This window comes from Cherax quadricarinatus, chromosome 53 (genome assembly GCF_038502225.1).
Source record: "Cherax quadricarinatus isolate ZL_2023a chromosome 53, ASM3850222v1, whole genome shotgun sequence".
NCBI lineage: Eukaryota > Metazoa > Arthropoda > Malacostraca > Decapoda > Parastacidae > Cherax > Cherax quadricarinatus.
The window spans coordinates 18,706,708-18,724,481 of NC_091344.1; the positions used below are offsets into that span (position 1 = coordinate 18,706,708).

The 17,774-nt window shown below is 41.2% G+C and overlaps 1 protein-coding gene across 1 annotated transcript in view; it reads right to left on the bottom strand.

Annotated features, from left to right (window-relative positions):
• Window positions 1-295: 295 nt before the first annotated feature.
• ND-15 (NADH dehydrogenase (ubiquinone) 15 kDa subunit) overlaps window positions 296-17,774 on the bottom strand; it is a 52,888-nt gene continuing 35,409 nt past the window's right edge. The window contains exon 5 of the mRNA XM_053781459.2: window positions 296-558. Within this exon, the coding sequence (XP_053637434.2) occupies window positions 451-558 (108 nt within the window). The 3' untranslated portion in view covers window positions 296-450. The remainder of the gene's footprint in view (window positions 559-17,774) is intronic.

Consider the following 17,774-nt stretch of genomic DNA (forward strand, 5'->3'; position numbering starts at 1 on the left):
GCAAGACTTTTTTTCATATGGTGCACACTTACCACAGACCCATTTTCTCATATCTAGGCCCAAATTTACCGCTCGGATGACGTAGAACTACGGCACTGACACTAGCTTCAAAACCATAGAACAATGGCACTGACCCAGAAAGGGTTAATATAGTCAGCTTTTAAAAAATGAAATACATATACTAAATAAAATTGTTCAATCATTTGACTACTGACAAAAATTTAAATGCTGTGAAATTATATGCTTTTTCAACCTTATACATTTTACTAAAAGTTTAGGTTACTAAAACAAGTCATCAATGTATGCTGAATTTTATTTACAAGTCCAATAGTCACTTCATTATAATCTTGAAATTTTGATAATGGAGATGAGAGCTGTACAGTGCCATAATTAGGAATATCATAGCTGTTACCAAATGAGCAAAATCATGGAGGAGCATCTGAATAATGTCTAATACCCATCAATTCTAGGTGCTGGTGCATAGTGGTCTTCACTAGATCGTTCTCCAGTCAGCCACTGACGATGACGCTCTGCACGCATGGCTTGTGTACGGGCCATCTGGAAAGAAAAATCTCAATCCTTGTTTAAAAAAATATTAAACTCAAAAGTTTGTGGTATAAAGCTTGATAACTGATACTGACAAGTGGTTCAGACAAACACTGGGGCATAATTAGAACATGTTTTGGTTCTGGGATCTTGATCCAGTTAAAGTAATCAGGAGGGTTTAGCACTCCATGATTATAATAATAATAATTTATTTAACAGACGAATAGAGGATAATGCAGACGCTCTTTTTAAATATGAATGGCGAGATTTTTTTCATAATCGTAACAATAACGGATAATTCTGGAAACAATCTACTTTGTCTAATCTAATCATTATTATAATCACAACTAACCCACAAGGGTCATACAGCACTGCAGGGTAGGGCATGCTGAAGGTTTAATATGCTTGATCAAAGACTAAGAGGAAGTTAGGGTGATGTGAAGTGCTAAAGGAAGTACAGTGGACCCCCGCATAGCGACTTTAATCCGTGCAAGAGGGCTCATTGTTATGCGAAATGATCGGTATGCGAATGAATTTTCCCCATAAGAAATAATGGAAATCAAATTAATCCGTGCAAGACACCCAAAAGTATGAAAAAAAAAATTTTACCACATGAAATATACATTTTCCTACACACAAAGAGAAGGATACATGCACAATAGTAGAGTAGTACATGCACAATATATATTGTGCATGTACTACTCTACTAAATGAAGAATAAATGACACTTACCTTTATTGAAGATGCAGCAATGACTGATGAGACACTGTGTCCTGGGAGTGCCTTTTCCTCCTGAGTACTGTAGGTCCTGTTTGGCATTTTCTTCCAGAACAGGCCTTATCACACTGTGTATGCCACTACGATTCTTAAATCTCTCAAACCAACCTTTGCTGGCTTTAAATTCACCAATATGTGCACTAGTTCCAGGCATTTTTCCCTGTTCACCTGGGTGTTAGTCGACTGGTGTGGGTTGCATCCTGGGAGACAAGATTAAGGACCCCAATGGAAATAAGTTAGACAGTCTTCGATAACACTGACTTTTTTGGGTTATCCTGGGTGGCAAATCCTCTGGGGTTAATTGTTTCTTGGTATTCTCAATAAGCCACACCAACAACGGTGCTACAGCAGCAGCAGCTGACAGTGCTACAGCAGCAGCAGCTGACAGTGCTACAGCAGCAGCAGCTGACAGTGCTACAGCAGCAGCAGACGATGCTACAGCAGCAGCAGACGATGCTACAGCAGCAGCTGACGGTGGTACAGCAGCAGCTGACGGTGGTACAGCAGCAGCAGCAGCAGACGATGCTACAGCAGCAGCAGCAGCTGACAGTGCAGCAGCAGCAGCTGACGGTGGTACAGCAGCAGCAGCAGCTGTACCACCAATAGTAGCGATGGTTGATTGGGGGTTTATTATACAACCTGGCCAGCTCGGAGACACGCACTCCACTTTCATACTTATCACTGATCTTTTTCTTCATCTCTATAGTAATTCTCACCCTTATTGCTGTAGGGTTGGCACTAGAAGTTTTCTTGGGGCCCATGGTCACTTATTTTGCAGATAAAATCACCAAAAACACTGTAATAATACGAAATGTTCCGATTGTATGCTTGGATGTTACCGCGGAGGCTGGCTGGTAAACAATGCCACCGGCGGCACATGTGAGGCTGGCTAAGGGCGCACATTGGACGCGTCTCGGACGAACAGCGGTGAGCGGGTTTTTGAGCGGTATGCGAGGCAAAATTTTTGCGATAAAAGCGAGCGGTATGCGGATTAAACGTTATGTGATGCCGACGGTATGCGGGGGTCCACTGTATAATCAAAGTTGTATAATAAATCTGTTGCTGTCAAAAAGATGACATCAGAGGTAAATTCTGCATGCTCATTGGTAAACAGGACAGTCCAATACAACATGGCAAGCTGAAACTGGAACCTGACAAATCTCACAGTGGAACTAGGAACCTCCCCACGAGTGAGATGCGTGTACCAGATGCGAAGCTGGTAAAACGTATAGTCTCTCAACCACAACATTGATAAGAAGCCCAGAATCCTAAACACAGCCTGATAGATAATTTGTTATGAATCAACTCAGACTAACATTGCTACTGGTTGCAAAGGTGGATAGAGATTACAGCAAAAATAGTCTGAGAATGGAATACAGTGGACCCTCGGTTATTGGCCGGTGTGGAAATCGTACAATTCAGAAATTGAGCACTTTTTTCAGCAAAATTTTCCCCTGGATTTCGCACAGCCACTCAGAAATCGTTGGTATGAGACGCGTCCACCCACCGGTGGCGCTGCTTCCTCACATATCTCTCACACAGTCCGCGTCTCTCGTTGAGTTAGGAATACTCCGTGCGTTCATCCACTGTTTTTGGTGCTTGTTTATTGATTGTGACTAAAATAAGCCACCATGGGGCCAAAGAAAGTTCAGAGTGCCAGCCCTTTGGTAAAGAAGGTGTCTTTGGGGAAGTCCATGGGGTTGGATGTGAGTGGCAAGGGTGTGGAAGAGTTGGTGGAGGACCACAGGGAAGAGCTAACCACTGAAGAGCTGCAACACCTTCAACTGGAATAGCAGCTGAGGATATTGCTTCAGAGGAGGAAGAGGGGGGGGGGGGAGGGTGTGCCTTCTTCAGCAATTAAGGACATTTGTGCAAAATGGAGTGAGGTGCAAAGTTTTGTGGAGAATTATCACCTTAACAAAACTGTTGCAAGCCATCTGCAACATGTTCAATGACAATGTCTTGTCCCATTTTAGGCAAATCTTGCAGACACACCAAAAACAGGCATCTCTGGACAGATTTTTTGTGCGACGGGAAATATTACTTCGGTTTTCGGCCATTCCAGATTTCAGCCAACCTTCCAGAACGGATTAAGGCCGAAAACCTGGGGTTCACTGTACCTCTATATGAAACATGAAGGTCATGTACCGCTGACTGCACAGCAGAGTTTATCTGCTCGTTGCTCTGAACATCACATGACCAGGGACCCAGTAAAAAATGATTACTTTGTTTCTGCTAGAAATGCAGCATAACCAAGCTTGTATACGAAGAACTAGGCGATTTCTTGATGGCCTGTAAAGCACCAAAGGAGTCAAACTACCAGAAATGTTGAGGTAGGCTTGGCCACAATACGTATAATCACCGAGACCTGCATACAGTTCAGCTGTGGAAACGCTAGTTCAGTCAAATAAATAACCTCGCACCATACTGTCTGGGAACACTGCTGTAAACCCAGCACTGTCAGAGGATAGAGCCATCAGTGTAAACTACAATGGCATTAGAATGAGGGAGTGAGAAGTAGCTGTAGGTATCTGAGCTTTTGTGCATGGCAGTGGGGAAGAATAGACTTGAACTGTCGGAACCTTGCAAAGGGGAAGAGAAAACTTAGATGCTAGATGAACATATAAAGGGAGCAGCGGAAGAGAAGAGTGAATGAACACAGAAAGAGTAAATGGGCAGCGATCAAATAAAGGACTTCTACTAACGTCCTTTACCATCCTTTATGTAGAAGGATTGTGAAGGTCATGAGAGCGGACAAAATATCTGAGGCAATGAGCATTACGGCAATTGTTTGAAGATGGAACATTTGCCTCTGCATACATCCTCTCAACAAGGGAGGAACGAAAAGCACCTAGACACAAACATAATCCCTGATGATGAATATGATCAAGTTTAGAAAGAGTTGTGGGAGATTCTGCTATAATCTAGTTTTGATAAAATTAGGACTGAATGAAGCTGAAGGAGAGTTCGACAATCCACCCCCACAAAAGATGAGCATGGGTTTAAAGGAGGTTCAGCCAGCTATGGCAAGTTACTTTCAGGGAGGTATTGTGAGATTTCCAGGACAACTGGTGATCAAACGGAAGACCAAGAAATCTGACCGTATCACGTTCAGGGATCCAAGAACCATACAGGTATAAGAGTATTAGACACAACAGAACATTTAGTAAAAGTAATTGGTGCATTTTAGTTCCAGAAAATTTAAACCCAAGAGTAGTGGCCCAATAAAAAACACTGTCAATAGCATTCTTGAGAGGCTGATACTAGGTGGCAGTTAGCACCTGCACAACCAATATTAAAGCAATCACCATAGTGATGACCAAATATTAGAACAGAGGCCAGATCATTAATAGCTAGGAGAAAAAGAGTGGTGCTAAGGACATATCCCTTAGGGACACCTTCAGCCTGGATAGTCAGGGGAAAGCAGATTATCAACCTAGATACAGAAATGCCTCTCAGACAAGAAGTTTTTAAGGAAAAGTGGCAGAATCCCAAAGGTCCAAGGAATGAGCTTGGGCCAAGATATTACATCTCCAAGTAGTGCCATGTGTTTTTCCAGATCAAAAGACTACAATAACTGAATGGTTACTAGTAAAGGCATCATGAACATGGGTATCTAAAAAGAGTAAGGGGTCGATAGTGGAGTGGCCCTTATGAAAGCCAAACTGACAAGTGGAAAAACTATTCTCTCCCTCTCTCTAAATACCACACTAAACATCTATTTACTTGATGCTCCATCAACTTTCAAACTGCACTAGTAAGAGCACTGGGATGATAATGTGAGGCATCATGGACCTGAAGTACCCAGTTCAGAAAAAGGCAGAACAGCAGAAGTCTTCCATGGATGAAGAAGAATCCCTTGCAACCAAATCATATTAAAAAGATGTAAGAGGACTATGAGAGCTGAGGGATGTAAATGCTGGAGCATACTGACATGACTGCCATTAGGTCCAGTTGCAGACAACTGGCAAGCATAGTGTTGACTCAAGTTCTGGAAGCTTAAAAGGAAAGTTCTAAGACTTCTCTGCTAGAAGAAAAGTCTAAAGGCAGCAACACTGGCATACCTGGAGGAAAGAAATGAGGGGGAATAGATGGAACCCCTGAGAGATATGGACAATATTTCTAATTGCTGTGGCAAGCTCAATAGGATTTGCAATGCTAACACTGGCAACCCTAAGAACAGGAGCAAGGGCTGAAGAGTACCTGCCACTCAATTTCCATACTTTCTTCCAAACTGCACTCAGAGGAAGTGGAAATGACGGTAGAAACGTAATCAAGCCAACAGGTGTGTTTAGCTTCACGGAATACATGCCAAGCAACCACCCTCACGCTTAAAAATGAAGAAGCCATTCTGTGGTCCTACTGTAATGATATCGGCCCCATGCAGCACGTTTCAATCGCACTGCATAAGCACAAATAGGAGACCACCAAGGCATGCATTTCTGAAAATGCCTATTTGAGGTTTGAGGGAGTATATATGAAGCTGTGGTTAAAAAGAGTTGTAATAGCTCTTTAGGGGAGGACGAAGGAGAAGGTTCCTTCTTAAAAGTGGTTTGACGTGAGTAAAGGGTCCAATTCACCCATTCAAACTGCCAACGTGGGCAATGAGGGCGAGAATATGAACGCGAAGTAAGGAGGATAGGAAAATGATCACTGCCATTTAAATCTGGGACCACAGACCATAAGTGTGCGAGGGTCAAAATGGGTGGGAGTACCCGTATTTATAACATGGAGGGGAAGAAATTGCCTAATAAGAGGAGAGGTGGAGGTAGGGAAGAAACTCAGAAATTCAACATCAGGAATAAATAATGGTCAAGGAGGAGGACGAGAAAGATACAAAGAGCAGACGGTATACCACTTGTTCAAGTAGATATGGGTTGCAGCGAAATATGAACAAAGATCTGAGAGTGGTATACCGGTGTATACAGGAAGTGCATTGTCATTAAAAGTACCATAGGGAAAAGGGTTCAATGTAGTAATGAGATATAGCCAGAGATGGGATGGATAACATTGGAGTGCAATATAGGGTCTTGTAAACAGACGCAAATGGGAAAAATGGGAGAGCAACACCTGAAGCTCATCTCAATAACCCCTGAGGCCTCAAATATTCCACTGTCCATAAGTCATGATTTGCAAACAAGTATACTGGCAACATGAAGCAGGTTAGTAAAGTCTACATGTGGAGGTAGTGAAAGATTAGTAAGAAAAAGGATTGGAATGCTGCGAAGGAAGGAGTTGTGTAGAAAGTTGTGGAAGGTGTGGAGTAGTAGTAACGGGAGGTGGATCAGTGTCCACCACTGATTTTATCTCTTCAATATATTTGGAGATGGCTTCAAGCATTTCAGATGACAGACAGTACAACATCAGAGGTAGAAGATGGAGAGTGAGTAAAGATTAGAGACAATGGGAATTACCACAGAAGAGGGGGATGAGAGGTTAGAGGTAACTTGGGAGGAGACAGGGGAGGAGGGAACTGTAAGAGGGGGACGACTAACTTCTGCACCAGTGACAGATACAATAAGAGGTAAAGGACTAGGTTCAGAAACAAAAAGGAAAATGTTAAGGAATGATACGTCAATAAGGGGTTAAAGGAGATTTGAACTTTGGTGATGCTTCTGACTTTGGAGAAGCTGGGATGTGAGACGGTGTAGTTGTGGGAGGTCATGTATACTGAAACATGGGAGTGAAAGGATGAAAATGCAAGGACAGTAGGGTCAACAAGGCAGGCACCTTGAAACCCAGGGCTCCAAAAAACAGAGGTGACATCTTCCTTGGAGGTAGATGGGAGACTACCATAGCATTAGAGAAACCCTCTTTTTTTTTTAAACAACAGATTTATTGTTCTTTTAAGAAAACCTGGCAATGGTGAGAATAAGCCAGGCGAGCCTTTTTGACGATTAACCCTTTCAGGGTCGGCAGGCCCTCTCCTGAACTTGTTCTCAGGATCAGAAATTTAAAAAAAAAAAATCTTATGAAATGATAGAGAATATTTTCCCAATCATAATGACACCAAAAGTATGAAATTTGATGGAAAACTTACGGAATTATGCTCTCGCGAAGTTAGCGGTCTTGACAATGTTTACACACTGGCGATTTCGCCTACTTTGAGCCCTATTTTCAGCCAATTCCAATATACCAGTCGACAAAAATCATAACTATTTTGCTAGAACTTCATTTTTTCTATCGAATGAGTACAAGAAACCATCCATTTACCAATTTCAACTCTAATAAAGTGGTCAGAAATTGGCAATTTTGCCAATTTCACACAAATTTCAAAAGATGTCAATTTCCAAATAGGGTCCAGAATAAACAAGACAGACATTCCTGGCACTAAAATAACATTTCCTCTGTTCATTAGTCATGTCCCCAGGCCTCTGTTACATTTCTTTTGCTTTCCACTTCGAATTTTTATTCTCAAAAAATAGAAGATTTACTGTTATGCAGACTACTGCAATAGTGTAGAAATGGTATAAATAATATCAGCGCACTTGTGAAAGAATATTAGACTCACCAGTTGATGTGTATTGGACGCATGGCATGATTTATTTACTTTTGAACTTCGGCAAAAATCGAACATTTCTGCTACTTTGAGCTCAATTTCAAGGTACTTTGTGAAACCAATCAAAATCATCTCAATTTCCGTAATATGTCTTCCATTCTATAAAATGAGACCAGGAAAACTAGAATACAACCATAAATATCATACGAGAATACTCTGCGAAGTTGCTGTTTTAAACCAAAAACACGGTCAGAGTTTTTTTTTTCTCATTATGCACTATGTGCTGCAGGATTTTTTTTTATACTGCACACACTGACCACAGACCCATTCTTTCATATGTAGGCCTACCAACTTTCTTTCGCTAGATTTAAAGGCACTAGAATTTATGAGTACTAGTACAGCACCAACCTTGGCGTGCAAGCTGTACTAGTATGGCACCAACCTTGAAAGGGTTAAGGTAAGAGGGAGGCTGCCTGCAAGATGTATTGCTATGGTCAGCAGCACCACAGACCAGGCATTCTGCCATGAACCTGCAATGTTTCCCTGGGTGGCCAAAGTACCGGCAATTTCCATATTATTTTTGTCGTGTAGGGATCAATTCCCATACTTATAAATGGTGTCCTGTAACAGAGGATGGAAGTTCACAGCACTTAAAAGTTAACCAAGCTATATTGAAGAAAAAGCACCTCTACCCGCAGGCAGGTAGTACATAAGTGTCCACTTTAAGAATTGGGAGGTCTTGGAGTTCAAGGTGCTCCAGAATGTCTGCATCAAGTCAGGAAATCACACTGAACAATGGTACAAGGAAGAACTAGTTTCACTGCAAAAATCAAGAGAAATGTGTATGAACTGTGACAGGAATATTGTCAACGGAGGTAAGAATGGAAAGATCATGAGCCTGTCCAGAATTTTGCACTGTGACAATGCATGCACCACTCTCAAGAAAATTAAATTAATTATTTTGCCAACATGGCATAGGAGTGCCTTGCTGATTTCAAAGATAATCAGTGGGAGATGTGGCTGTAGAGTGAAGAACTTAGTCCATTGTGTACCTTGAAACGTAGAGTGCAGGGGAAGTTAAGTGTCGTGCCAGTCGTTTCTGAGAAGAGCGAGAGGTAACCGGGACAATGTCATCCGTTAATGGTCATGGGCATTTAGGTGGGGGACCAGAGGTGGTCCGTCCTGAGACAAGTGGGCGATGTGAAAATTATCGCATAGAGGGACGAGCCGAAAGCATGTTTTAAGATGTGTGAAGGTCAGACGTATCAAAAGGGTTAGGTGTAGCCTCAGTACCAGGGGTGGGCAACTAAATGTTACCTGAAGAAGGTATCGGGTTGTTTGAGAGGTCTGAAGAGTGATCCAATGACGAGGCAGGGTCACGAGAGGGGTGCCGCAGGAAGAAGGGGTCCAGGAGGAGGAATGTCATGGACATGGGTCTCCATGGTAATTTCCTTTTTTTTCAGGGGAAGGGGTAAAAGAAAAGAAAGGATATGTGGAGGGGTAGCTCCTAGGAGGAATGAAAGGGATCGTATATCTCACTCCATGCCTAAGAGGGCCTTCAGTGCAGCCAGTAGTGCAGATGCAGCAAGGAACCAGTGCCCTACCCTATCTTTCACATCAGTAAAACGACAATCCAGGATGGCAACCTCACATCTACCTAGCCACCTCAGTGAGCAAGAGTGGGCAGTCAGAAGCCCGCCACAGGGTTATACCTCCTTCAGCCACCTACTCCCAGAACTGACAGGCAGCCTCCAGAGATACACCCATCACCCAAAGGGCACCAAAAACCACCCTCTGGGACTCAGGAGGGTGGACTGGAACATTCCCTGATGATCCACATTCCACAGCAAGGGCCTCACAGGAATGGGATGGACAATGACACCCTTTCCCCAACCTAGGAGCTAGAATTTCAGAGGGGAGGACCCCAAAAGTCAAAAGCAGGAAAGGATGGAGATGGGAGGGATGGGGAAAGGATGGGTGGGAGGTATTTAGGTTTAGTTGGAAGAAGACCAAAAGCTCCAATTCCTCAGACCAAAAGCCTCATCACTACAACAAGGAGCCCCCCTTAAAGAGGTCATTCAATCTGAAGTTAATATTAGGTATTTTGTAGTGTAGTAGGTTGGTAGACAGCAACCACCCAGGGAGGTACTACCGTCCTGCCAAGTGAGTGTAAAACGAAAGCCTGTGATTGTTTTACATGATGGTAGGATTGCTGATGTCTTTTGTCTGTCTCATAAATATGCAAGATTACAGGCATGTCTTGCTACTTCTACTTACACTTAGGTCACACTATACATACATGTACACATTTATTTATACACACTCATCTGAGTTTTCTTTGATTTTTATCTTAATAGTTCTTGGTCTTATTAATTTTCCTTTTATATCCATGGGGAAGTGGAATAAGAATCTTTCCTCCGTAAGCCATGCGTGTTGTAAAAGTTAACTAAAATGCCGGGAACAATGGGCAAGTAACCCCTTTTCCTGTAAAGATTACTAAAAAGAATAAGAAGAAAATTGTCAAAGTGGGAAGTCTGAATGTGCGTGGATGTTGTGCAGATAAGAAAGAGATGATTGTGGATGTTATGAATGAGAAGAAGCTGGATGTCCTGGCTTTAAGTGAAACAAAGCTGAAGGGGTTGGGAGAGTTTCAGTGGAGAGGAATAAATGGGATTAGGTCAGGGGTTTCAAATAGAGTTAGAGCTAAAGAAGGAGTAGCAATAATGTTGAAGGATAAGCTATGGCAGGAAAAGAGGGACTATAAATGTATTAATTCAAGGATTATGTGGAGTAAAATAAAGATTGGATGTGAAAAGTGGGTTATAATAAGCGTGTATGCACCTGGAGAAGAGAGAAGTGTAGAGGAGAGAGAGAGATTTTGGGAAATGTTGAGTGAATGCGTGGGGAGTTTTGAATCAAGTGTGAGAGTAATGGTGGTTGGGGATTTCAATGCTAAAGTGGGTAAAAATGTTATGGAGGGAGTAGTAGGTAAATTTGGGGTGCCAGGGGTAAATGTAAATGGGGAGCCTTTAATTGAGCTATGTGTAGAAAGAAATTTGGTAATAAGTAATACATATTTTATGAAAAAGAGGATAAATAAATATACAAGGTATGATGTAGCATGTAATGAAAGTAGTTTATTAGATTATGTATTGGTGGATAAAAGGTTGATGGGTAGGCTCCAGGATGTACATGTTTATAGAGGGGCAACTGATATATCGGATCATTATTTAGTTGTAGCTACAGTTAGAGTAAGAGGTAGATGGGAAAAGAGGAAGGTGGCAACAACAAGTAAGAGGGAGGTGAAAGTGTATAAACTAAGGGAGGAGGAAGTTCGGGTGAGATATAAGCGACTATTGGCAGAAAGGTGGGCTAGTGCAAAGATGAGTAGTGGGGGGGTTGAAGAGGGTTGGAATAGTTTTAAAAATGCAGTATTAGAATGTGGGGCAGAAGTTTGTGGTTATAGGAGGGTGGGGGCAGGAGGAAAGAGGAGTGATTGGTGGAATGATGAAGTAAAGGGTGTGATAAAAGAGAAAAAGGTAGCTTATGAGAGGTTTTTACAAAGCAGAAGTGTTATAAGAAGAGCAGAGTATATGGAGAGTAAAAGAAAGGTAAAGAGAGTGGTGAGAGAGTGCAAAAGGAGAGCAGATGATAGAGTGGGAGAGGCACTGTCAAGAAATTTTAATGAAAATAAGAAAAAATTTTGGAGTGAGTTAAACAAGTTAAGAAAGCCTAGGGAAAATATGGATTCGTCAGTTAAAAACAGAGTAGGGGAGTTAGTAGATGGGGAGATGGAGGTATTGGGTAGATGGCGAGAATATTTTGAAGAACTTTTAATTGTTAAGGAAGAAACAGAGGCAGTAATTTCATGCACTGGTCAGGGAGGTATACCATCTTTTAGGAGTGAAGAAGAGCAGAATGTAAGTGTGGGGGAGGTATGTGAGGCATTACGTAAAATGAAAGGGGGTAAAGCAGCTGGAACTGATGGGATCATGACAGAAATGTTAAAAGCAGGGGGGGGATATAGTGTTGGAGTGGTTGGTACTTTGTTTAATAAATGTATGAAAGAGGGGAAGGTACCTAGGGATTGGCAGAGAGCATGTATAGTCCCTTTTATATAAAGGGAAAGGGGACAAAAGAGACTGTAAAAATTATAGAGGAATAAGCTTATTGAGTATACCAGGAAAAGTGTACGGTAGGGTTATAATTGAAAGAATTAGAGGTAAGACAGAATGTAGGATTGCGGATGAGCAAGGAGGTTTCAGAGTGGGTAGGGGATGTGTAGATCAAGTGTTTACATTGAAGCATATATGTGAACAGTATTTAGATAAAGGTAGGGAAGTTTTTATTGCATTTATGGATTTAGAAAAGGCATATGATAGAGTGGATAGAGGAGCAATGTGGCAGATGTTGCAAGTATATGGAATAGGTGGTAAGTTATTAAATGCTGTAAAGAGTTTTTATGAGGATAGCGAGGCTCAGGTTAGGGTGTGTAGAAGAGAGGGAGACTACTTCCCGGTAAAAGTAGGTCTTAGACAGGGATGTGTAATGTCACCATGGTTGTTTAATATATTTATAGATGGGGTTGTAAAGGAAGTAAATGCTAGGGTGTTCGGGAGAGGGGTGGGATTAAATTTTGGGGAATCAAATTCAAAATGGGAATTGACACAGTTACTTTTTGCTGATGATACTGTGCTTATGGGAGATTCTAAAGAAAAATTGCAAAGGTTAGTGGATGAGTTTGGGAATGTGTGTAAAGGTAGAAAGTTGAAAGTGAACATAGAAAAGAGTAAGGTGATGAGGGTGTCAAATGATTTAGATAAAGAAAAATTGGATATCAAATTGGGGAGGAGGAGTATGGAAGAAGTGAATGTTTTCAGATACTTGGGAGTTGACGTGTCGGCGGATGGATTTATGAAGGATGAGGTTAATCATAGAATTGATGAGGGAAAAAAGGTGAGTGGTGCGTTGAGGTATATGTGGAGTCAAAAAACGTTATCTATGGAGGCAAAGAAGGGAATGTATGAAAGTATAGTAGTACCAACACTCTTATATGGGTGTGAAGCTTGGGTGGTAAATGCAGCAGCGAGGAGACGGTTGGAGGCAGTGGAGATGTCCTGTTTAAGGGCAATGTGTGGTGTAAATATTATGCAGAAAATTCGGAGTGTGGAAATTAGGAGAAGGTGTGGAGTTAATAAAAGTATTAGTCAGAGGGCAGAAGAGGGGTTGTTGAGGTGGTTTGGTCATTTAGAAAGAATGGATCAAAGTAGAATGACATGGAAAGCATATAAATCTATAGGGGAAGGAAGGCGGGGTAGGGGTCGTCCTCGAAAGGGTTGGAGAGAGGGGGTAAAGGAGGTTTTGTGGGCAAGGGGCTTGGACTTCCAGCAAGCGTGCGTGAGCGTGTTAGATAGGAGTGAATGGAGACGAATGGTACTTGGGACCTGACGATCTGTTGGAGTGTGAGCAGGGTAATATTTAGTGAAGGGATTCAGGGAAACCGGTTATTTTCATATAGTCGGACTTGAGTCCTGGAAATGGGAAGTACAATGCCTGCACTTTAAAGGAGGGGTTTGGGATATTGGCAGTTTGGAGGGATATGTTGTGTATCTTTATATGTGTATGCTTCTAGACTGTTGTATTCTGAGCACCTCTGCAAAAACAGTGATAATGTGCGAGTGTGGTGAAAGTGTTGAATGATGATGAAAGTATTTTCTTTTTGGGGATTTTCTTTCTTTTTTGGGTCACCCTGCCTCGGTGGGAGACGGCCGACTTGTTGAAAAAAAAAAAAAAAAAATTTTGTAGACTAACAATGATTACATTTTCACTGCCAAAATCAGTCACGCATGAGTGTTCAAATTTTTGAGGGAGGAAAGCAGACAACATTCCCTCCAGTGTTCTCCTCACTGCCAACATCACTATCATTCTCATGTTTACACCTCCCCACACACACACCTTATAATATCACTCCTCAGCATGTATAATTATTACGACTCATGAAATCGTAATGACACGACTGCAAACAAACCATACCACGGGCGGGGATAGAACCCGCGATCAGAGAGTCTCAAAACTCCAGACCGTCGCGTTAGCCACTGGACCAGCTAGCCACAATAAGATTTGTCCAACTAGGTATATTTCTACACCATAGGAAGGTTAGCATAGGAACCACTCTGATTGCGGGTTCTATCCCCGCCCGTGGTATGGTTTATGTATAATTATTGTGAAATTACATCACCATAGAATGCACGAGAATATGTAATTAGTGCAATTTATGAAATATACACATGTAGATGTTTTAGTAGGCTTTTAACTCTTTAGCGTTCCTCTACCTGACAAAGGGTACATTACTTGTGTTACTTTGGACAGTAGAGGAGGTGCTGATTCAGGATGAGTAGAGCTGTTTATGGAGTCACTATAACTCCTCTTTCTACTAGGACCAATGAAGGGCAAATATGCCACTGCCAGGGAGGCTGAGAGGAACGTGAATATATACATCATTCTCTCCTAACAGCATAGTGCATGATTCTCACCAAGCTTGTCCACCTAGTTTGCCCTATGCCTTTATGCACAAAACTGTCATGTTACTTGGTTGAATAATGCAAGTTAGTGCTGATGTAAGTGAGGTTAGGGTAAAACTAAAGGAAGCTGGCTTAACATGCTTCAGAAAATAAAAGCAGCCCAGGGAAGGATAGAGAATGACTTAATGGAAACCATTCCTACCCCCCATATGGGGTACTTAGAATAATTAAAGACAATTATCAATGTATGATAGTGAAAGACTGTGTAAATTAATATATTAATGGGAACAATTCTAGTGATAGTGAAAACATTCATTCTGATAACGAAGGGCACTATTACATGTTGAGAGTGACGGTATAAATTATACTTTTTCAGCTAACAATTATTTTATGGGACATGATTCTCATGTTTATGGGAAATGTGATAATTACCAGCAAAAGATGACATTCTTATGTAACAAGGGGTCACAATGTTTAGTGTATATGGAGCAGAGGTCAGCATTAAAAAGCAGATAATTTGTAACTGCTCTGGTTATTTAAATTCATGCCATATCCAGAAAAGTCAGATGTTTATGCTGACTATTTCACTAGAATTGGTGTTGCTGCATAACTCAGTCATCAGTAGAACTTCAGATATGTGGGTACAGCAAGGGAGAATTGAATTGGTAATCCAACCCAGAAACACCAAGGAGATGAATAAGCCGATGGTGAAAAGTGGAACCATCAGTTACTGTTTTGGTGACGGAGTTTTGGCCTATAAGGCCTATAAGGCCAAAACTGCAGGAAGGTCATCACTGATGCTGGCACTGTACCATCCAGTATATGCCACAGAGAGATGATCACACTTCTAAGAAGTGGAGGTCCCCTGCTTCAATGTCATCAAAGCTTATAACTCTTAACATGGGTGGCACTTACATAAGTGACATACTGACCCATCTATACAAGCCTCCAGTAAGGGTCAGAAGATGGTGTATGAAGCTATTTGATAATGTTCTGAACCTTACTGTCCACAACTCCCAGCTCTAAGCAAGTCCTTTAGTGTATAAATTAATCCCTGAAACAACAGTTCAAGGGTCAAGTAGTAACTTGTGCATGTCAACTAGAGTAACTCAGGCCAGAAAATTACAGGCACTGGAATCTCCAACCCTGTGAAGTCATATGTCGCATAAAATACTGCCAATGCCAGTATTTTATGCGACATACGAGTTCCACTTCCACTTCCTTGTCTTTGAGAGTGATAGGCATTTGTGCAACACTAACAGACATCAGAGAAGATGGATATGCAAGGTGCCCCTCTGCTTGTCAAGACACCAGGAGTTACTTTGTGCCCTTTCACTGCCAGGATTCCCAGGTCATCTCTCTGCTCAATGGCCTAGATGTCTTATAACTCGCGTGTCTCCGTGATACAAAGTGATATCAATATTATACCAGAAAAGTGTTATAGCATATGTGGAAAATGAATACTAAATTTGTGTGTTTTGAAATATTACATTGTAGTGTTAATTTTATTATAACTAAGCTTGGACATGCAGCAGGCATATGTGAGCATGTTAGCTAGGAGTGAATGGAGACAAATGGGTTTTGAGACCTGATAAGCTCTGGGAGTGTGAGCAGGGTAATATTTTGTGAAGGGATTCAGGGAAACTGGTTAGCTGGACTTGAGTCCTGGAAATGGGAAGTACAATCCCTGCACTTTAAAGGAGTGGTTTGGGATATTGACAGTTTGGAGAGACTTCTAAACTATCATGTCTAAGCGCCTGTACAAAGACAGTGATTATTTACGAGTGAGGTGAAAGTGTTGAATGATGATGAAAGTATTTTCTTTTTGGGTCACCCTGCCTCGGTGGGAGACGGCCAACTTGAAGAAAAAAAAATCCATTCCAGACACCCAAAAATATTAACAAAAAATACATTTTTTAAAGATTAATTATAGTTTTACATACACAAAACAATAAGAACTAAATAAAATGACTAATGAAATGGATAAATGAACATTTAACATCACTTTTACCTTTACTGAAGACTCTTGTTGGCGCTAATATTAACTCTACGGCTTATTTATCTATTACAATTCATCTGACCTAAACAATATTAATAACATAGAAACACGATATATACTCTAGAATGAATAAAATATATCATTATGTATGTGACTAGTGGTGGTGGTGGATTTATCAGGACCACTGACAGTATTTATTTATTTATTTATTTATTTATTTATTTATTTAGTAATTTAGCATATATACAGAGGTACAAAAAAATACAGGTAAGAGCAGCATGCCAAAGCCACTTATATGCATTGCATTACGGGCTGGCTTAAAATTAACTTAAGATTAACTAAGCAATGATGAAATCAGTGATAAAACATTATTGTAAACAGATAACTATAAAGCACAAATGAGTATTACAAAGACAGGTCATATGGTTGCATGCATTGCTGTACATTCAGTCGAATGGAGTATTCTGTTAGGTAGTGTATTTAAAAAAATAAAGTTAGATTGGGTCCTAGGTTTAACATTTGTGTGATATAATTGTGAGTAACATATAGGATATACAATTTATAAGGTTCAGTTATTCAGCATAAGCCATATAGTGATGGTGGTGGCGAGAGCAGCAGCCACCACCACTAAACACACTACTAGTCAAACTAAAACAATGCACGTAATTTATAAATAAGAAATACTGTATAAAAACATAATGGAGAATGTAAAGAAATAAAGTGGTTATTGTGGAGAATGTAATGCAATAAAGTGGTTATTGTGGAGAATGTAAAGAAATAAAGTGGTTATTGAGATGCTGGGAGAGGTTTAGGGTGGTGGAAGATACGCAGAGCAGCATAGGTTGTCAGTGGCTCTATATACAGTGGAGCCCCACCTTACGAACGCATCGTGTTACGTTAAATCCGCCATACAAAGCATTTGAATGCAAAAATTTTGCCTCGCCTCACGATAAAAAACTCGCCTTACGTGATTCATCCGGGACGCATCCCACGTGTGGCCTCAGCTGCCCCGTGGGTGCCAGTGTTTACAAGCCAGCCAGTGCGGTCGCATCTAAGCATACATTCAGTACATTTCATATTATCACAGTGTTTTTAGTGCTTGTAACTGCAATATAAGTCACCATGGGCCCCAAGAAAGCTTCTAGTGCCAACCCTGTGGTAAAAAGGGTGAAAATTACTATGGAAATGAAGAAAGAGATAATTGCTAAGTACGAAAGTGGAGTGCGTGTCTCGGAGCTGGCCAGGTTGAATACCAAACCCCAATCAACCATCGCTACTATCTTGGCCAATAAAATGGCAATCAAGGAAGATGTTCTTGCAAAAGATGCAAGTTTGTTTTCAAAACAGAGATCGCAAGTGATAGAAGATGTTGAGAGACTGTTATTGGTGTGGATAAACGAAAAACAGATAGCAGGAGATAGCAGCTCTCAAG